Genomic DNA, 21,585 nt, shown 5'->3' on the forward strand with positions numbered 1-21,585 from the left:
ATGCTTATGTTACATTATTTAAAACACTGCTTAAAAATACGCCTGAAAAGAAATTACGGAGTAGCGCAAGGTTTTTATTTATTCCCTCAAAAGAAGAAATTTTGGAGTAGCGCGAGGTTTTTATTTATTTCCTCAAAAGAGTGAAATCTAAAGCATTTGCAAAAAGCTTTTGGAAACAGGTTTGAAATATGATGATTATGTATTGCTTCATGGTACAGTGTTCAAACTTCAGGAGATTTTGGGGAACAGCGTAGGTAGATAGAAAACAAATCATGAATCTTTTAGAAATGTTTTGATTTGTTTTGACTTCACTGTTAAAAAGGGGATCCCTTTGCTCACTTGAATTACTGAGTGTTAAAATCAGACCTAAAAACCTGAGTTTCTATAATCCTCATAGCACTTCTATTAGTTATTTACCCTGTTAGTCTCCCTATTTGTAATTTGAGTGTCTGTCTTTGCTACTAGAGACTGGAAGCTCCTTGAGGGCGGAGATTGTGTTTAACTCTTTTATAGTCAGGGTGCAGTTGTCTACTCATAATAGATGCTCAGTAAATACTACTGATTAATCGATTACTAGAGTACTTGTAAGGTGACTCCCATACGAGCTAGTTAATTGAGCCACATTCTTTTGGATCTACAAGTTGTCTTGAATACCGTGTGGCTGTCATTTTTGTCGAATAAATAGAGGGTAATAAAAAAGTATTCTAGGGCTGGATGCATTTTCCAGCAGTTCTTCAAGGGAGTGTAAGGTAATGAGTGGAAAGGATAAAACTCTTTTTCTCTTTTCAAAATTAGAAAACAGACCGTGCTAAAAGATTTGAATTCCTGCTGAAGCAGACAGAACTCTTTGCTCATTTTATTCAACCCGCAGCGCAGAAATCTCCAACATCTCCACTAAAAGTGAAACTGGGTCGCCCACGAATAAAGAAAGATGAGAAGCAAAGCCTTTTGTCAGCTGGGGAGTATGTTTTCATTTCTGTCTTTGGTTACACATTTACACCTCACTATGCAGAATAATTATGTGTGGGCAGTTTGAACACGGTATGTAACTGGAATTTTCTCTCCCTGAAGTAATTCCCCAAACCACTTGCACCTGGAGAATTACCCTCATGGGCCTAGCTTCAGCTTCTGAAGATAATAATGATAATAATAATAATAATAATAATAATAATAATAATAATGATGGCATTTATTAAGCGCTTACTATGTGCAAAATTCTTTTCTAAGCACTGGGGAGGTTACAAGGTGATCAGGTTGTCCCACGGGGGGCTCCCAGTCTTAGTCCCCATTTTACAGATGAGGTAAGTGAGGCACAGAGAAGTTAAGTGACTTGCCCAAAGTCACACAGCTGACAGTTGGTGGAGCCAGGATTTGAATGTGGATAGTGGCTCTTGGTGGTGGTAGTTATGGTAATTATGGGATCGATCAATCAATCAATCAATCGTATTTATTGAGCGCTTACTGTGTGCAGAGCACTGTACTAAGCGCCTGGGAAGTACAAGTTGGCAACATATAGAGACAGTCCCTACCCAACAGTGGGCTCACAGTCTAAAAGATGCTTACTGCGTCCAATGAACTGCACCAAGGGCTCGGGAAAATCCCTTGGGAATTTGAGAAGGAGCGTGGCACAGTGGATAGAGCACAAGCCTGGCAGTCAGAAAATCATGAGTGGTTATCCTTCTCTGTGACCTTGGGCAAGTCACTTCACTTCTCTGGGCCTCAGTTACCTCACCAGTAAAATGGGGATTGAGACCGTGAGCCCAGCATGGGACAGGGACTGTGTCCAACCCGATTTGCTTGCTTAGTACAATGCCTGGCCCGTAGTAAGCACTTAGATGCCATCATTATTATGGACAAACAGTTTAGGGTTGAGCAATCAAGGCCGGCAGAGGAAAAGTGGATTTCAAGCATGGAAGGTGTAGGGGCAGCCCTTAATACTAGCACTATCACCGACTTTGTCTCCGTGTTCCCAATTGCCTTAGCTGATGAAAAAAATTGTGTTGTGGAGTCCAGTCCCTAGCAAAGCCTAAGGAGAGCAGTGAAGGCCGGAGGGTTTTGCTCTTTTGATTTGTTGACACCAATCTGTCTCTCCCCAACCCCCCATACCACTCCCAGTCCATTCTTTCGCTGCATCAACGTTTGGTCCTGAAGAGCTGCATGGAGGGAAGAGATCTCCCAACTTCCTAGACGCTAGGCAGTAAGGCCTAGTGGAAAGAGTATGGGTTTGGGGAATTAGAGGACCTGCGTTCTAATCCCACCTCTGCTCCTTGCCTGCTGGGTGACCTTGGGCAAGTCATTGAAGTTCTCTAACCCTCAGTTCCATCATCTGTAAAATGGGAATGCAATACCTGTTCTCTGTCTTATATGATGAGTAGGTGAGCCCCATGTGAGAATATGATGATCTTGTGTCTACCTTAGCACAAAGTAATAATAATGATAATAATAATAATAATCCCTTCAAGGCCCCACTGAGAACTCACCTCCTCCAGGAGGCCTTCCCAGACTGAGCCCCTTCCTTCCTCTCCCCCTCGTCCCCCTCTCCATCCCCCCATCTTACCTCTTTCCCTTCCCCACAGCACCTGTATATATGTATATATGTTTGTACATATTTATTGCTCTATTTTACTTGTACATATCTATTCTATTTATTTCATTTTGTTAGTATGTTTGGTTTTGTTCTCTGTCTCTCCCTTTTAGACTGTGAGCCCACTGTTGGGTAGGGACTGTCTCTATATGTTGCCAACTTGTACTTCCCAAGCGCTTAGTACAGTGCCCTGCACACAGTAAGCGCTCAAAAAATACGATTGATTGATTGATTGATGTTATTTGTTAAGCACTTACTATATGCCAGGCACTGTACTAAGCACTGTGCTGGATACACAAATCAAGCTGGACATAGTCCCTGTCCCATGTGGGGCTCACAGTCTCAGTCCCCATTTAGGGGATTGAGATAGGGGGAACTGAGACACGGAGAAGTGAAGTGACTTGCCCAAGGTCACAAAGCAGACAAGCGGCAGAGCCGGGATTAGAATTCACGACCTTCCGATTCCGAGGCCCATGGTCTTTCACTAGGCCACATTGCTTCTACAGTGTTTGGCACATAGTAAAACGTGAGCATAAGTGGGAAGAGAAAAGGAGACATTCAGCCAACTTTCATGCACTCTCAGATGCTCTATACATTCTGGGTAATGATGATGGTCCACTATTTTGAATCTTTTCTTTCTCTTTTTTTAAATGATATTTGTTAATCACTTACTCTATGCCAGGCAGTATAGTGCTTTGCACATAGTAAGCGCTTAATAAATGCCATCATTGTTATCATTATTATTATTATTATTACTAAGTACTGGGGTAGATGCAAGATATATTGTACTGGATAGGGCTCACAATCTTAATCCCCATTTTACAGATGAGGTAACTGAGGCCCAGAGAAATGAAATAACTTGCCCAAGGTCACACAGCAGACAAGTGGCAGAGCCAGGATGAGAATCTAGATCCTCTTACTCCCAGGCTTGTGCTCTCTCCACCAGTACATGCTACTTCCATGTTTTCAACAGCAAAGTTAAACCTGGGATTTTTTTTAAAACTAATTTAAAGCAAATTTAATGTCTCAGTGAAAAATTCTTAGGGGAAGAGATGCTAGTTTCAGCTCTCTGGATGTGTGAGGCAATTAATGATAATGGTATTTGTTGAGTGCTTACTATGTGACAGGCACTCTTCTAAGTGCTGGGGTATGTATAAAGTAATTGAGTTGAAACTGGGTATTAAGCTGGAATTTCCCTTCAAACTTTACTGTATTCTGCAGTAGACCTAGGATTCTTAGATTTGCCTGGTAGAATGTATAGAAATGCAGCACATTTCCAAGAACATCTTAAAGGCTAGCCAATTCCGTCTCTTCCAAGAAGACACCAGTCGACATTAGTTCTGATCTTTCTCTGCATTTTTTGTGTGGGTAAAAGTATCTTCAGGACATAGCGAGATGGTATTTTTCTTAGTATGCCGGCTGGACCTAAACTGAGGTTGTTTTGTTCGTTCTCGATTTCAGTTACCGACATAGGCGTACAGAGCAAGAGGAAGATGAAGAGCTGTTGTCAGAGAGTCGGAAAACTTCTAACGTGTGCGTTCGGTTCGAGGTGTCGCCTTCGTGTGAGTACTGTGAGATGTCGGTGGGCTCTTCTCCTTTGGGTCTGAAGCGAGCGTTCCTCTTCAGAAAGAGCGTTTGCTAGACCACAACGAAAGGATTCACAGCTGTCATTTTACATTTGTAGATGTGAAAGGAGGAACGCTTAGAGATTACCAGGTGAGAGGATTGAACTGGATGATCTCCTTGTACGAAAATGGAGTCAATGGCATTCTGGCAGATGAAATGGTAAGAGGAGCACTTTTGTAATTGGTATCAATCAATCAGTGGTATTTATTGAGCGCCAGCCGTGTGCAGGGCACTGGACTAAGTGCTTGGGAAAGTGTAAAATAATAGAGTTGGTAGACATATTCCCTGCCACAAAGAGTTTACAGTCTAGAGGAAATAATCTGATTCTGAACCCACTTTTTCTTAAGGTATTGGTTAAGCGCTTACTATATGCCGCGCACTGTACTAGGTACAAGCTAATCAGGGTAGACACAGTCCGTGTCCCTCATAGGGTTCCCAGTCTTAATTTCCGTTTAGCAGATGAGGTAACAGTACAGTGTCTGACACTTATTAAGTGCTTAGTAAACACTATATTAAAAAAAGGAAAAGAAAAGCTGCCTCCAACCTAATGAGCGGAAGCCAGAGCCTGGACTTGCTGCCCTCTTGTGGAATGTTCTGGGATAGACTGTGGATAGTCACTTGAGAAATACGAGCATAATAATAATAATAATAATAATAATAATAATAATAATAATAATAATAGCATTTATTAAGCGCTTACTACGTGCAAAGCACTGTTCTAAGCGCTGGGGAGATTACAAGGAGATCAGGTTGTCCCACGGGGGGCTCACAGTCTTCACCCCCATTTTTACAGATGAGGGAACTGAGGCCCAGAGAAGTGAAGTGACTTGCCCAAAGTCACACAGGTGACAAGTGGCGGAGCCGGGATTTGAACCCACGACCCCTGACTCCAAAGCCCGGGCTCTTTCCACTGTGCCGCGCTGCTTCTCTATAATAATAATGATGGTATTTGTTAAGCGCTTACTATGTGTGAAGCACTGTTCTAAGCGCTGAGGGGGATACAAGGTGATCAGCTCTCTTCCTCCCTTCAAAGCCCTATTGAGAGCTCACGTCCTCCAGGAGGCCTTCCCAGACTGAGCCCCCTCCTTCCTCTCCCCCTCCCCATCTCCCCCGCCCTACCTCCTTCCCCTCCCCACAGCACCTGTATATATGTTTGTACAGATTTATTACTCTATTTATTTTACTTATACATATTTACTACATATTTTGTTAATATATTTTGTTGTCTGTCTCCCCCTTCTAGACTGTGAGCCCGTTGTTGGATAGGGACCGTCTCTATATGTTGCCAACTTGTACTTCCCAAGCGCTTAGTACAGTGCTCTGCGCACAGCAAGCGCTCAATAAATACGATTGAATTAATGAATCAGGTTGTCCCACGTGGGGCTCAGAGTCTTAATCCCCATTTTACAGATGAGGGAACTGAGGCACAGAGAAGTTAAGTGATGTGCCCAAAGTCACACAGCTGACTAGTGGTGGAGTCGGGATTAGAACCCATGACCTCTGACTCCCCAGCGCGGGCTCTTTCCACTGAGCCACGCTATTTCTCTAGAAAGAGCAGGAAACTCTCAATCAATTGTATTTATTGACAGCTTACTCTGTGCAGAGCACTGTACTGAGTACTTGGGAGATCACTATATACAACAGAATTAGCAGTCACATTCCCTGCCCGCAACGAGCGTGCAGTCTAGAGATGAGCTTATAATAATAATAATAATGGCATTTGTTAAGCGCTTACTATATGTGCCAAGCACTGTTCTAAGCGTACAGTCTAGAGATGAGCTTATAATAATAATAATAATGGCATTTGTTAAGTGCTTACTATATGTGCCAAGCACTGTTCTAAGCGCTGGGGGGGGTTACAAGGTAATCAGGTTGTCCCACATGGGGCTCACAGTCTTAATCCCCATTTTGCCGATGAGGTAACTACTTGTACTTCCCAAGCGCTTAGTACAGTGCCCTGCACACAGTAAGCGCTCAATAAATGCGATTGAATGAATGAACAAAGGCTCGGAGAAGTGAAGTGACTTGCCCAAAGTCACACAGCTGACAAGTGGCAGAGTCGGAATTAGAACCCACGACCTCTGACTCCCGTGCTCTGTCTACTGAGCCACGCTGCCTCTCCTTATAGTCTTATTACTCATCTTTATTAATCGATCGATGGTATTTATTGAACACTTACTGTGTACAACTGACTAAGAGCTTGGGAGAGAACGATAATTTCTTTTCAATCTGTTTCTTTTAGCAATTGAAGCTATATTAATATCTATCTCTCCCTCCAGACAGTAAACTTGTTGTGGGCAGGGAACATGTTTGTCAACTCTGCTGTACTGAACTCTCCCAAGCGCTTACTGTAGTGCTCTGTGCATATTAAGCACTCAATAAATACCATCGATGGTGATGAATTGGAAGTAGAAGTTTAATAATTGCGGTCTTTGTTAAGCGCTTAGTATATACCAAGCACTGCACTAAGCGCTGAGGTAGATACAAGCAAATCAGGTGCGATACGATCCCTGTCCCACGCCCTAACGACTAGCCAGTATAACCTCTGTCCTAAAAGCGAAGTCAAAATGGACATTTTCAATTTAAAGCCTTCTAGAAAAGTGGCTCAACTATTTCACGGAAATCTATAAAGTCATAATAGCCGTATAATTTAAATCACGTAGAAAAGGTGATTTGTTTTTAATATAGTTCATTCTAGGCCCTAGCAAATGTCAGTATTTCTGAATATGTGCCAATCTCATGGGAAAAAAAAAGAACAAATTAATGGCAGCGTGAGAGAACATTGGTTTATCCTGGTTTTTTTTTTTTTGAGAACAAAGACTTTCTTCTTTCTGTTTTGGAGACTCAATCCGATAGTTCCTAGTAGATCACGTACCTTCTTTTGTTGAATAAATAAATATTGATTGAATAAGGATGGAAATTGCCTTTGTTCCCGTGTATGTCACCTGAACTGTAATATGTTTTAGTTATTCTCTAGTAACATACAACTAATGCGACATAGAAAATATTGAGTTCTGATACTAAGGGAATCCGATTTTAAAGTTTGTGATTTTTTTTTTCTCTTGTCGGGGGGATGCTACAGGGTCTTGGCAAAACTCTGCAAACGATCGCTCTACTTGGTTATCTGAAACACTACCGAAACATCCCTGGACCGCACATGGTTTTGGTTCCCAAATCAACTCTGCATAACTGGATGAATGAATTTAAGCGCTGGGTTCCGTCTCTCCGTGCCGTCTGCCTCATCGGAGACAAGGATGCAAGAGTAAGTGAGACACAAGTTGAAGAACAGCCCCTCGCTCAAATATAAGTTTAGCTACATCTTTGGTCGAGACGTTATATTGACTGGCAATAGGGGAGCCAGTAACAGGCTGCACACTTGTATGCTTATTGTCTTATGCTGTCTCCATGGGCACTCCATGGGCACATCTCTCCGAGAACGCCCCACCTCCATCTGCAATCGTTCTGGTAGTGGATCCACAGAGTTTTCTTGGTAAAAATCTGGAAGTGGTTCACCATTGCCTCCTTCCAGTCCGTAAACTGGAGTCTCCATCCTCAACTCTCTCCCATTCTGCTGCTGCCCAGCACAGGGGAGTTTTGACTTGTAGCAGGTGGTCTTCCACTCGCCAGCCACTGCCCAAGCTCGTAATGGAATGGGTAGGCCTCAGCTTGACTCTCCCTCCCGTAGTCGAGACTGATGGACTACTGGAAACTCTCCAGGTGCTCGTAGTTGGGACATTTTTGCGGTGGTTTTATTTTATAGTAGTTGTTAAGCACGTATCATGTGCCAGGCACTGCACAGGTACAAGCAGATGAGGTTGGTCACAGCCCATGTCCCAGATGGGGGGCTCACAGTCCTAATCCCCATTTTACAGATGAGGTAACTGAGGCCCAGAGCAGCGAAGCGATTTTCCCAAGGTCACACAGCAGGCAAGTGCCAACTTGTACTTCCCACGCGCTTAGTGCAGTGCTCTGCACAGAGTAAGCGCTCAATAAATACGATTGAATGAATAAAGTGGCGGAGCTGGGATTAGAACCCAGGTCCTTTTGACTCCCAGCCCCCTGCGCTCTCCTCTAGGCAACACTGCTTCCCTTGCAGCATGACTCAGTGGAAAGAGCCCGGGCTTTGGACTCAGAGGTTATGGGTTCAAATCCCAGCTCCACCACTTGTCAGCTGTGTGACTTTGGGCAGGTCACTTAACTTTTCTGTGCCTCAGTTCCCTCACCTGTAAAATGGGGATTAAGACTGTGAGCCCCCTGTGGGGCAACCTGATCACCTTGTAATCTCCCCAGCGCTTAGAACAGTGCTTTGTACATAGTAAGCGCTTAATAAATGCTATCATTATTATTATTATTATTGTGCTTTAGTTGGGTCATTCTTTTTCATGACCTAGTTAGGATGAGAATGCGTTGTGCTGGGAATCCTGGTTTGACGAAGTCATTCATGTAAGCTTAAGCATGAGAGGGATTATGGTCTAGTGGAAAGAGCTTGGGCCTGGGAGTTAGAGACCGTGGGTTCTAATCCCTGTTCTGCCATGTGTCTGTTGTGCGACCTTGGACAAGTCACTTAACTTCTCTGTGCCTCAGTTACCTCATCTGGAAAAATGGGGATTAGGACTGTGAGTCCCATGTGGGACAGGGACCGTGTCCAACCTGGTGACCTTGAATCTACTCCAGTAATTAGAACAGTGCGTGGCACATAGTAAGCATAGTAAGCACATAGTAAGCATAGTAAGTAAAAATACCACAATTATTATTATTACGATCTTGAAACTTTTGAAGTATGATCTTACAAAAGCCACGGCCACTCTGCCTATGCATAGCAGTTCGTGCTGTATGGCCCTCCGCATTCGAGTGGAATCCCAGAGGGGAAGAGAACCGTGCATTTAGTGAGCCATGGATTTGGGTTTAAGGAAGAAGGACCTGCTTTCGTGTGTGTCCAAAGAGTAGTTGGCTCTCAAGGCAATCGAGAGAGAAGGCAGTCCGTCAGATAAACTCCCCTGGAGGTAGAGCTTTATAGATGTTCTAAAAATGATCATGCAGGGATGGCGTAGGGGGAAAATGTTGAAGTATATCTCTACAGAATGGGAAAAGTATGACTCTAGGATCCCGCTTCTGGAGAAGGACTGCAAGAATTCAGTATTTCTTTTCCCTACTTATTTAGTTCTTTCACAGTTTGGAAATTGGGTTCTGGCTGAATCCCATGGTAAAGAAAACTTGCTTTGCCTTCACTCAGATTCTGATGCTGCCTGCAAGCACTTATCCATTCCTTCTAACATCCCGTCAGATACACAGAGTCAGAAAAATCTTCTCTAATTCTGTTATTACATTGTAGCTAAACCATTTAGTGAAAACACATATTTGGGCAGAATTGAGGGCATTTAGATTTAAATGGGTCTTTGAAAGTTATTCTCTGAAGTAAAAGGAGTTTAGTGAATATTTTGCTTTTTAATGTACTGTTTTAAAATTTAGCCCTAATAGACATAGACGGTATAAAAATGCTCCATGGACTTAGAAAGTTTGAGTGTCCTGATAGCAAGTTATACTTAGGAGACACATTGACTCTTTCAAGCCTCTGGGATAGCCAAGCTAACTTGACATTTTAAAATTCCTAACCTTTCTCTAAAATGATCTGTAAAATAAGGAAGAGGATGAGTGTTGTTATTAGTAATAATAATAATAATAATAATAATGATAGATATCAAGTGCTTACTATGTACCAAGCACTGTTGTAAGCAGAGGAGTAGATCTAAATTAATCAGGTTGGACAGAGTCCCTGTCCCACATGAGGCTCACAGGCTATGTAGGAGGGAGAAGGATTTAATCTGCATTTTACAAATGAGGTAAATGGGGCACAGAGAAGGTAAGTGATTTCTCCATGGTCACACAGCAGACACATGACAGAGCTGGGATTAGAACCCAGTCCTTCAGACTCCCAGGCTTATGCTCTTCTCCCTAGGCCACTGCAGAGGGTGGGCAAAGGTTTTACTCTAAATCAGGAGTCTGGAACTTCTTGGTGCAGGAGAGCCAAACAATAAAGAAACATTTGAACATTTGGTGGGCCAAGAGCAAATCATACAAATTAAACACTTATTAATGTAGTTTACTTCATTGTGGAAGAGGGATTCTAAAATAAAGATAAGGAAGACCCTTTGTAGAATTGGATCTGATTTTATTACATTTCTTTCTGTGGTCTCCCACCTTGCTCCATAATCCCAATTTTCCTGGGCCAACCTCTTTCTTACCCTGGTCAGGATTTACCCCATAATCTGCGGTAGTGAAATTGCTGCCGAAAAGTAATTGGCAAGAAATAAAAGCTTGGTTTTTCTAAAATCCCCAAGCAAATGAACAGTTCTCTTGTTTTAGAAAGAGTTTTCAGTTGAGAAAAATTGGAGTGTGTGGTAATTAATATCATACTGCATGCATTGCCCCTCTCGGACTCGCATCTGGAGAGTTTCCAGTACTCTACCAGTCTTGGCTATGGGAGGGAGAATCAAGCAGAGGCATATCCATTGTATTCCTAGCTTGGCCAGTGGCTAGTGAGTGGAAGGAAATCTGCTGCAAGTCAAAATGTTCTTGTGCTGGGCAGTAGAGGCTTGGGAGAGAGTCAAAGGTGGAAACTCAAGTTTACTGTGCGGAAGAAGGCAATGGTAAACCACTTGTGTATTTTTACCAAGAAAACTCTACGGATACGCTACCAGAACGATTGCAGATGGATGTGGGACATTCTGGGAAGGAGTCGCTATGGTTCAGAAACCACTCAACAGCATAAGTCAAGACAAAAAGTTAAAGAGGGAGAGGGAGAAAGAGGATATGAAAGAGGATGAAGAGGACGAAGAGAGGACAGGAGAGAATCTGTCAGGGAGAATCAAGGAGGAATGAAAACTTTGACGTATACTAGAGCAGGGGGATGGGGTTCAGAGAAGACAGGCTTTGGGCAGATGAGGGAAGCCATGGCATTTCGAACCATGGCGACAGTGAGACGCCACCTCACCCTGAAGCCCTCTGGTCAACCAGGCCGAGCTGAAAAGGCGGCAGCAGCAGGAGCGTAGCTGTGCCAGCTCACTTTGGGAGCAGATGGCCCTGCTCACGGTGGACTCGCTGGCTGCTACTCTAGACCGTAAGTTCGTTGTGTGCAGGAAATGTGTATATTGTTGTATCGTACTCTCCCAATCGCTTATACAGGACTCTGCACACAGTAAGCGCTCAACGGATACGATTGACCGACTTGACTGGTACGCTGCAGCCCAGCCCCGCGTCACAACGTGGGGTGGCAGTTGATGCCACTTTAAGGCCGAGCCCAGTGAGCGTCAGACTCGGCCCCCAGGCTGCCACGGAGTTTCTGTCCAGGTGAACGGTCCTGGCATCCAGGTAGCATCCACTTGGAAACGAATCCAGTCAGAGTGGGAGGCCTGGCTTTACCGGTTGTCTACCGGAACCATCCCACCGTAATTCTGTCCTTGGACAGGAGGTGAAGGGGAAGGAAGTTCTTCAACTAGGGGGCATCTTTAAATGAGAGTGCCAAAAACAGTACCGGCATTAAAATTTGCTAGTACTGTTGAATCAATCAATCGTATTTATTGAGCGCTTACTGTGTGCAGAGCACTGTACTAAGCGCTTGGGAAGTACAGGTTGGCAACATATAGAGACAGTCCCTACCCAACAATGGGCTCGCAGTCTAGAAGGGGGAGACAGAGAACAAAACCAAACCTACTAACAAAATAAAATAGAATAGATATGTACAAGTAAAATAAATAAATAAATAGAGTAATAAATATATACAAACATACATAGATATATACAGGTGCTGTGAGGAAGGGAAGGAGGTAAGATGGGGGGATGGAGAGTTGAAGAGTATTATATAACTGGGACTTGCTGTGTACAAGTCAATCCCCCCAACCCCCCCCCCCCCCAGTTTTTTTTTTTAACGGAAATAATGCGAATGTGTTTTCATCCACAGGAATTTGACATGAATCTTGATGTGAATGCATGTCGATGAAAATACATTTTATCTTGCGATAGGCTGCTTTTATTAGGGACGTCATGATGCCTGGGGAGTGGGATGTCTGCGTCACTTCGTACGAAATGGTCATTAAAGAAAAATCCGTGTTCAAGAAGTTTAATTGGCGATACTTAGTCATCGATGAGGCACACCGAATAAAGAATGAAAAATCAAAGGTGAGGCACTTGCATGTCATCATTTTTAGTTAGTATTGGTGGTAGTATTAATGGTATTAAGTGCGCAATGACATATCCCTTATCTATTGTGACTTTTTTCGCTAAAACCCCTCTCTCTGAACACAGTTCACAAACCTGCCTTCTCTTCACATTCATTCATTCATTCAATTGTATTTATTGAGCGCTTACTGTGTGCAGAGCACTATACTAAGCACTTGGGAAGTACAAGTTGGCAGCATACAGAGACAGTCCCTACCCACTGACCTCCTGACTCACACCTGACCTCCCTGCAAAACTCTCTAATCCCAGCTCTGCTACTTGTCTGCTGTGGGACCTTGGGCAAGTCACTTCACGTCTCTGTCCCTCAGTTCCCTGATCTGTCAAATGGGGGTTAAGACTGTGAGCCCCATGTGGGACGTGGATTGTGTCCAAATTGATTAGCTTGTGTCTACCCCAGCGCTTAGAATAGTACCTGGCACGTGGTAAGCACTAAACAAATACCATTAAAAAAACCAAACCAAAAGAAAACAAACAAAGAAAACCTGTCTCTTCTCCGCACACTGAGAGCTCCGGTCCTAATCTCCCTACCCGTCTCTGAATGCTAATAATAATAATTATGGTATTTGTTAAGTACTTACTATGTGCCAAGCATTGTTCTAAGCACTGGGATAGATGCAAGGTAGTCAGGTGGGACACAGTCCCTGCTCCATGTGGGGCTCACAGTCTCGATCCCCATTTTACAGATTGGGTAACTGAGGTGCAGAGAAGTGAAGTGACTTCCCCAAGGTCACACAGCAGACAAGCGGTGGAACCAGGATTAGAACCCCTGTCTTCTGACTTCTCAGCCTGTGGTATTACCACTAGGACATACTGCTTCTCCAAGCTGTCATGCTCCACTTGGACTCCTTTCTCAACTTGAATTGTGTGCTTTGAGTTACAGTGTGCGCTCTGAGCACCTCAGAGACATTCAGAGGCTGGGCTTCTACTCCCAAAAGACCAAAAAGATCCAAGTAGAGTGCTTCTAGGAGCAGAATTGTTAGAATTGTTGGGCCTGGTCCTGAGCATCTCAGGATCCTAGGTCCAGGAAAGGAGGCAGGTGGCAGGTGGAATGCTAATCTTCTCCTCTAATGCTAACCCTGTCACTGTACCTCAATCTCATCCATCTCGCCACCCACATCGTACCTTTCATTCATTCATTCAATCGTATTTATTGAGCGCTTACTGTGTGCGGGGCACTGAACTACCTCTGGCCTAGAATGCCCTCCCTCCTCATAGCAGACAGATAATTGCTCTCCTGCTCTTTCAAAGCATTATTGAAGGCACATCTCCAAGAAGCCTTCCCTGACTAAGCCCTCCTCTCTTCTTCTCCCACTCCCTTCTGCACTGCCCTTTCTTGCTCCTTCATTCATCCTCCCTCCCATCCTCACAGCACATATGTATATATTTGTAATTTATCTATCTATCTATCATCTATCTATCTATATTAATATCCATCTCCCCCTCTAGACTCTGAGCTTATTGTGAACAGGAATGTGTCTGTTGTACTCTCCCAAGTGCTTAGTACAGTACTTTGCACGGAGTAAGTGTTCAATAAATACAATTGAATTAATGAATGTTCAGAACACTGTACTGAGTGCTGAGGTAGAGTATCAATCAGTGTTATTTATTGAGTGCTTACTACATGGGGAGCACTCTACTAAGCACTTGGGAGAGGGCAGTGCTTAGGTACAAGCTAATCAGGTTAGGCATAGTCCCTGACCCACATGGGGCTCACAGTCTTAATCCTCATTTTACAGATGCAGTCAATAAGGCACAGAGAAGTGAAGTGCCTTGTCCAAGGTCACACAGCAGACAAGGGGCAGAGCTGGGTTTAGAAACCAGGTCCTTCTGACCCCGAGGTCCGTGCTCTTTCCACTTGGCCATCCCGTTTCAGCCGTGTCCACTCCCACGGACCTAATATTCCGTCCTGAAACCTCCAGGGTCTCCACTCCCTTCCTTGCTCACCCCAACGACCTTGTCATCTACCTTTTACTGTGCATTTTTGGTTTTAGTGATTTTCAAATTTGGGGTGGGAAAGGGCAAGGAGCCAGGTTAGTCAAGTGAAACAGAAGTAGATATTTATGTGTGCCTTAACGGGAAATGTTGATAAGGCTTTTATTTTTCTAGCTTTCTGAGATTGTTCGTGAGTTCAAGACGACAAATCGATTATTGCTAACTGGAACTCCTTTGCAAAATAACCTCCATGAGCTTTGGGCATTACTCAATTTTCTGTTACCTGATGTCTTTAATTCGGCAGATGTAAGTCTTAACCAGAATTATTCAACTTCCATGTTTTGTAAACATTTCTCATCAAAAATGGCTTAGCAGTTTAGAGTGTTGTGATTGGTACAGGCATAATCAGGGTTCATCAATAATAAGGTCCGTGAAATTATGGATATATTTCAAGTGGATGGATTATGGAGTAAGTTTTCCTATAAACTTATATGGATTAGTTCGGTTCTGTCCTAAAACCAGCCCTGCATGACTACTTAGTGCTGTATATCTACAAGTGCCACGGGACACTGACAACTCCATCCTCACTGGAGTTGGAAAGAAAACCTTATTTACTAGGAAAATATATTCTATTCTTTAAATTTAAAGATGTCAGTCCCTATGGTGAAGTTTACCTCTGGTGTGGCTGAAAGAGCTGGTGGGGAATTGTTGGTTCCCATACCCACTTTTCAGCCCCACCTCTGGTAAACTACATTCACACAAAGGCAGTCGTGCTTTCATCTGGTCACACTTCCCATTTACCGTGGTTGGCACAGTTTTTCACTTCACCTCTCAAACGCAATCCTTTTTAAACGTTGGCTCAGAAAAGTTCAAAACAAAGCACTCTTTACTTGATTGCAGAATATCAGACAGACCAATCTGCTGAGGCTGGATTTTTATCACTACCTGAAAATGATTCCTCTGCCCCACCTGATTTCGATCATCCCGCCGTCCGTACAAAATGCAGTTTGAATTCGTCTCTCATATTCATGACATCAAACTGAACTCGGTTCAGTGAACCTCTAAGGATTAAAGTTTTGTCAACCCTATATAAACTTAGAAGTCACACTATTTTCAGAAGTAAATTTTGTTGACTAGCAAAGTAAATTTGTGGTTTTAAGCACTAAAATACATGTTTTAAATGGTGCTTTAAAAATAGTCAATTCGTATGTTCTCAAGCGTCACACTAACAAAATACTCATTTGAAGAATTGTGAGATTTATGTGATCCCACTAGACTGTAAGCTCTTTATGGGCAGGGAACATATCCAGCAACTCTGTTTTATAGTATTCTCTCAAGAGCTTAGTACTCTGCCCACAGTAAGTATTCAGTAAAATGCAGTGAATGCCTTAGATTAATATGAGGTCATTTCCGTGGGCCTCAATTTCAGATTTATAAATACAAAACTAGACTCTCATTAAAAGTAAGAGTTTGAATAGTCTGTCACAAGTGAAGCAGACTAGCCTGATACGGTTTTCATTTTTTCCCTTTCGTGTAGGATTTTGATTCCTGGTTCGACACTAAAAATTGTCTTGGTGATCAAAAACTTGTGGAGAGGCTGCATGCAGTAAGTAATAGCTGCCGAAGTAATTTACTGGTCTAAAAATAAATGGGATCTCAAAACCAAATACCAGGTTGGTACAGTTTGGGGGCTAAGTGGATTGTCAGTTAGTGTCTTCTGCTTCCTTAACCGTCTTATAAAATCCTGATGGTTCAAAATTGACAGATTTCATTTTCCGTCCCTACAGAGCTGTGCCAAAACAAACCTTACCACACCTCTAAAACCCAGTACTCCTTTTCTCAATATTCCGACTCATTCTCCGTGTCCATTCTCCCCTGACCTGTGACTCTGTTATTCAGGTCCTTCGTATCTAATTCCTCAGCTATAGCAATTCTGCCCTGTAATAATAATAATAATGATGGCATTTGTTAAGCACTTACTATGTGCAAAGAACTGTTCTAAGCACTGGGGGGAAACAAGGTGATCAGTTTGTCCCACGTGGGGCTTCACAGTCTTAATCCCCATTTTACAGATGAGGTAACTGAGGCTCAGAGAAGTTAAGTGACTTGCCCAAGGTCACACAGCAGACATATGGTGGGGCCGGGATTCGAACCCATGACCTCTGACTCCAAAGCCCGTGCTCTTTCCGCTGAGCCACGCTGATCCTCCCCCTGTACAATCTTAGAATTTTATGCCAGGCCTCCCTGTTGTTTGGTCTGTGATTAGCCTCCGTGTCTGACCTCATTTCTGCAGAAGGCCCCTTTCTCGCTGATCAGACTCACCTTGATCAAGATCTAGCAGCGTGGCTCAGTGGAAAGAGCACGGGCTTTGGAGTCAGAGGTCATGGGTTCGAATGCCGGCTCCGCCAATTGTCGGCTGTGTGACTTTGGGCAAGTCACTTAACTTCTCCCTGCCTCCGTTCCCTCACCTGTAAAATGGGGATTAAGATTGTGAGCCCTCTGTGGGACAACCTGATCACCTGGTAACCTCCCCAGCGCTTAGAACAGGGCTTTGCACATAGTAAGCGCTTAATAAATGCCATTATTATTATCTAGCGAGGCCTTGATCAGGTTGGATCTTGCCCCACTGCCGTGCTCTTCAGTGCTTCATATTGATCAGTATCGATTGACTCTCCCATCTTACATCTCACGAATGTCCCCTACGGCCAGCCCATTTCACGTCTCCTACTTGGACTCTTCGTTGGCAGCTAAAGTTATACCCCACCACCCACATCTCTCCTAATATAATTCTGGCTATGCACAAGGATTTTCTGTTATGTGGGCAGGGAACATGTCTATCAACTCTGTTGTAATGGACTCTCCCAAGCGCTTTGTACGGTGCTCCACATACAAGAAGCACTCAATAAATACCATGGATTGATTGATTAAGAAAAATGGGGCCTTCAGACTGAACAGAAAGTAATTTAGCTTATTTTTGCACATGAAATCACTATAAAAATTTAGTGTTTAAATTTTATAGGTTCCTAATTCATAATTTGAAACTTCTACAATTTTTGTTTTCACTTCATTACTATTTTCATTTTGTTCGATGATAATGGTGGCCATATAAGGGTACAGTGGCATAGTGGGTAGTGCACGGGCCTGAGAGCCAGAAGGTCATGGGTTCTAATCCCAGTTTTGCAACTTGTCAGCTATGTGACCTTGGGCAAGTCATTTCACATCTCTGTGCCTCAGCGACCTCACCTGTAAAATGGGGATTGAGACTATGAGACTGTGTGACTTTGGGCAAGTCACTTAACTTCTCTGTGCCTCAGTTACCGCATCTGTAAAATGGGTATTAAAAATGTGAGCCCCCTGTGGGACAACCTGATCACCTTGTAACCACCTCAGTGCTTAGAACAGTGCTTTACACATAATAAGCGCTTAACAAATACCATCACTATTATTATTATTACAAGTTAATCAGGTTGGACACAGTCCCTGTCCAACGTTCATTCATTCATTCAATCCTATTTATTGAACGCTTACCGTGTGCAAAGCACTGTACTAAGCGCTTGGGAGAGTACAATACAGCAACACACAGACACATTCCTGCCCACTACGAGCTCACAGTCTAGAGATGGGGCTCACAATCTTAATCTCTATTTTACCGATGAGGTAACTGAGGCCCAGGGAAGTGAAGTGACTTGCCCTAGGTCACTCTGCAGACATGTGGTGGATCTGGGATTAGAGCCCAGTTCCATCTGACTCCCATATCCACGAAGTCACACAACTTCACTCAGTGGAAAGAGCATGGGCTTGGGAATGAGAGGTCATGGGTTCTAATCCCACCTCTGCCACTTGTCAGCTGTGTGACTTTGGGCAAGTCACTTCACTTCTCTGTGCCTCAGTTACCTCATCTGCAGAATGGGGATTAAGACTATGAGCCCCATGTGGGACAACCTGATGATCTTGTATTTCCCCCCAGCGCTTAGAACAGTGCTTGGCACACAGTAAGCGCTTAACAGATACCGTCATCATCATTATTATTATTACTTCTCTGTTTCCCAAATCTCTGGGGATTCCAGGTGTCGTAGTAGACTCTTGGTGAGTTGTGACTTGGTCGCATCGCAACAAGTCTAAGGAGACTGAAACCTCTGAGGGACCCGGGAACTAGCCCTTTGGTGCTCCGAAGACCACCCTACCTGTAGGTTTGACTGCGGCCTGGTAGAGGCCCCCCAGGACAGCAGCAGATTGGAGAGTGTTCCCTTGGTCCGCTCTGCTTCGGACCAGTCCCCCTGGACTGTGGAGCCAGTCTGTGATCTGGGGGTGAGAGCGAGCCCTCATGGTTGAAATACACCTGTTGGCAACCACTTTGAGATCACTGGCTTGCCAAGCGCTTAGTACAGTGCTCTAAACACAGTAAGCGCTCAGTAAATATGATTGACTGAATGAGTGAATGAATGGTTTCCTGGTGGCTCTCCACTAGTAGCATACCGGAATGGGACCCAGCTATTTCACACTCTATCTGTATATCAATCAATCGTATTTATTGAGCGCTTACTGTGTGCAGAGCACTGTACTAAGCGCTTGGGAAGTACAAGTCGGCAACACATAGAGACAGTCCCTACCCAACAGCGGGCTCACAGTCTAGAAGGGGGAGACAGAGAACAAAACCAAACATACTAACAAAATAAAATAAATAGAATAGATATGTACAAGTAAGATAAATGAATAAATAGAGTAATAAATATGTACAAACATATATACATATATGTATATATTCGTCTATCTCGCCTCCGACCTCTCACCCACATCCAGCCTCTGGCCTGGAACGCTCTCCCTCCTCATATCCAACAGAGGATCACTCTCCCCGCCTTCAAAGCCTTATTGAAGGCACATCTTCTCCAAGAGACCTTCCCCAGCTAAGCCCTCATTTCCTCTGCTCCCACTCCTTTCTGAGTCGCCTTTCTACTTGGTTTTGGTCCTTTTATTCACCCCTCTTTCAGCTCCACAGCACTTAAGTCCCTATCTGTGATTTATTATTTATATTAATGATTGAATTCCCCCTCTAGACTGTAAGCTCGTTGCAGGCAGGGAATATGTCTGCCAACTCTGTTGTACCCCCCCCCAAGCGCTTAGTATAGTGTGCACACAGTAAGTGCCCAATAAATACCGTTGATTGAATGTGTGTTTACTTGAACATCAAATTATTTGGACTGCTTCTTTTGTAATAATAATTGAAGTCTTTGTGAAAAGCACTGCTCTTCCATTACAGTATAAAGTCCTTGGTGGAGGGAAACATGTCACTTCTTTGTCTTCTGCTTTCCAATCACGTGGAGAGTGCACTACACCTCGTAAATGATCAATAAATGTGCTGGCTACTGTAATTTGAAGTTTGATGAACTAAATTTATACCAGGCCAGGTTGGGGGTTGGGGAGGAGATAATGTTAGCCCTACTGTAAACCTAGAGTTTATAATTTCCAATGAGCATTTTGAAAGTTTTTATGAAAACCTTTACTTTGTAGGTTTTGAAACCATTTTTGTTGCGCCGTATAAAAGCTGAAGTAGAAAAGAGCTTACCTCCTAAGAAGGAAGTAAAAATTTACCTTGGATTGAGCAAGATGCAGAGAGAATGGTGAGCCTTTGTATTCTGTTTTCTAATTCGTCCGATGTATAGAAGACTTAGCTTTATAGTGTTTAATTGTGCTTTTTAAGTTTGTCAAATGGAAATACTAGAGGTAGGGAAGAGGCATAATGAACCCTCAGCATGCTCACCATGATACTGAGTTTATCACATGTATGGACCACAAAATTTTTTTCAACATATTGATTAGTATGGGCCACACAGTTATGAAACTGAATCCAGTTTTGAGAGAGGTAGCGATATCTTAGAGGTTTTATAGAAGAGAAAATGATCCATATATGTTAAAAAAAAGGTTTACAAAGGAAAAATAAATAATAATGATGATTGTGGTATTTTTTTAAGCACTTACTATGTTCCTAACACTGAACGAAGGGCTGGGGGTAATCAGGCTGGACCTAAGTCGCTATCCCACATGGGGCTCACAGTTGAAGGGGGAACGAAAAGAGGTATTTTCCCCTTATTTTGCAGATGAAGAAACAGAGGCTCAGAGAAGTTAAGTGTCTTGCCCTCAGTAGCACAGCAGGCAAGTGGCACGGCTGACATTAGAATCCAGATCCTCGGACTCCCAGGCCTGTGCTCTTCCCATTAGGCCATAGAGAAGCAGCGTGGCTCAGTGGAAAGAGCCTGGGCTTTGGAGTCAGAGGTCCTGGGTTCGAATCCCGGCTCCACCACATGTCTGCTGTGTGACATTGGGCAAGTCACTTAACTTCTCTGTGCCTCAGTAACCTCATCTGTAAAATGGGGATTAAGACTTTGAACCCCACGTGGGACAACCTTGATTACCTTGTATCTCTCCCAGTGCTTAGAACAGTGCTTGGCACATAGTAAGCGCTTAACAAATGCTATCATCATTATTATTATTAATATTATTATTCTAGGTGCCTCAGTTACCTCATCTGTAAAATGGGGATGAAGACTGTGGCCCTGTGCAGGTCAGGGAGCGTGTCCAACCCTGATTTGCTTGTATCCACCCCAGTGATTAGTACAGTGCCTGGCACATAGTAAGCGCTTAACAAATACCATAGTTATTATTACCTTTCTTGGCTCCACATTGGTGCCAATTTGCTGTAAAACCATAAATAAGGATCAAATGCAGCCAGCTTATGTTTGGGACCACTAAGGGAAGATGTGGAATTAGGAACTCCGTGCAGGATCCAATTGAAAGTTCTGTGTAGGCTCCAGCAGCCACGCCTGAAGCAAGCTCCCAAACCTGACAAGTTCAAAGATGAGATTTAGTGACTCAAATGGAAGAAGATCACAATGGAAAACACTAAAGACAAAGTCTGCTAGGTAATATTTGCAGCCACTGAGGTTTAAGATGCAAGCATTAAGCTGAGGATACCATTGGCACAAGTCATGTTAAGCAATCAGGCATATTTACTGAGCACTAACTGTGTGTGCAGCACACTGTGTGAAGCACTTGGGAGAGTACAGTATAAGAGTTGATAGTCTCATTCCCCACCCACAAAGAGTTTACAGTCTAGAGTGGGGAATGGCCAAGTCATATGGTTAGGTTTAGGGAAAAAGTGGGGGACTAGAGGTTAGTATAAAATCAGCCAGGCCCAAATAATAATAATAATA

General features: G+C 43.4%; 1 protein-coding gene and 1 non-coding gene across 2 annotated transcripts in view; both read left to right on the top strand.

The window, feature by feature from the left end:
• Positions 1 to 21,585, top strand: part of SMARCA1 (SWI/SNF related, matrix associated, actin dependent regulator of chromatin, subfamily a, member 1) — a 109,465-nt gene that overhangs the window by 22,468 nt on the left and 65,412 nt on the right. The window contains exons 3-10 of the mRNA XM_038747895.1: positions 796 to 962; positions 4,046 to 4,146; positions 4,269 to 4,369; positions 7,293 to 7,472; positions 12,230 to 12,385; positions 14,552 to 14,683; positions 15,915 to 15,983; positions 19,886 to 19,995. Coding sequence (XP_038603823.1) covers positions 796 to 962; positions 4,046 to 4,146; positions 4,269 to 4,369; positions 7,293 to 7,472; positions 12,230 to 12,385; positions 14,552 to 14,683; positions 15,915 to 15,983; positions 19,886 to 19,995 — 1,016 coding nt within the window. The remainder of the gene's footprint in view (positions 1 to 795; positions 963 to 4,045; positions 4,147 to 4,268; positions 4,370 to 7,292; positions 7,473 to 12,229; positions 12,386 to 14,551; positions 14,684 to 15,914; positions 15,984 to 19,885; positions 19,996 to 21,585) is intronic.
• On the top strand, positions 10,636 to 10,773 carry LOC119930186. Its single transcript, XR_005451674.1, has one exon. It is a non-coding gene; the product is annotated as a small nucleolar RNA SNORA7 (small nucleolar RNA).

This window comes from Tachyglossus aculeatus, chromosome 6 (assembly GCF_015852505.1).
Source record: "Tachyglossus aculeatus isolate mTacAcu1 chromosome 6, mTacAcu1.pri, whole genome shotgun sequence".
Lineage (NCBI taxonomy): Eukaryota > Metazoa > Chordata > Mammalia > Monotremata > Tachyglossidae > Tachyglossus > Tachyglossus aculeatus.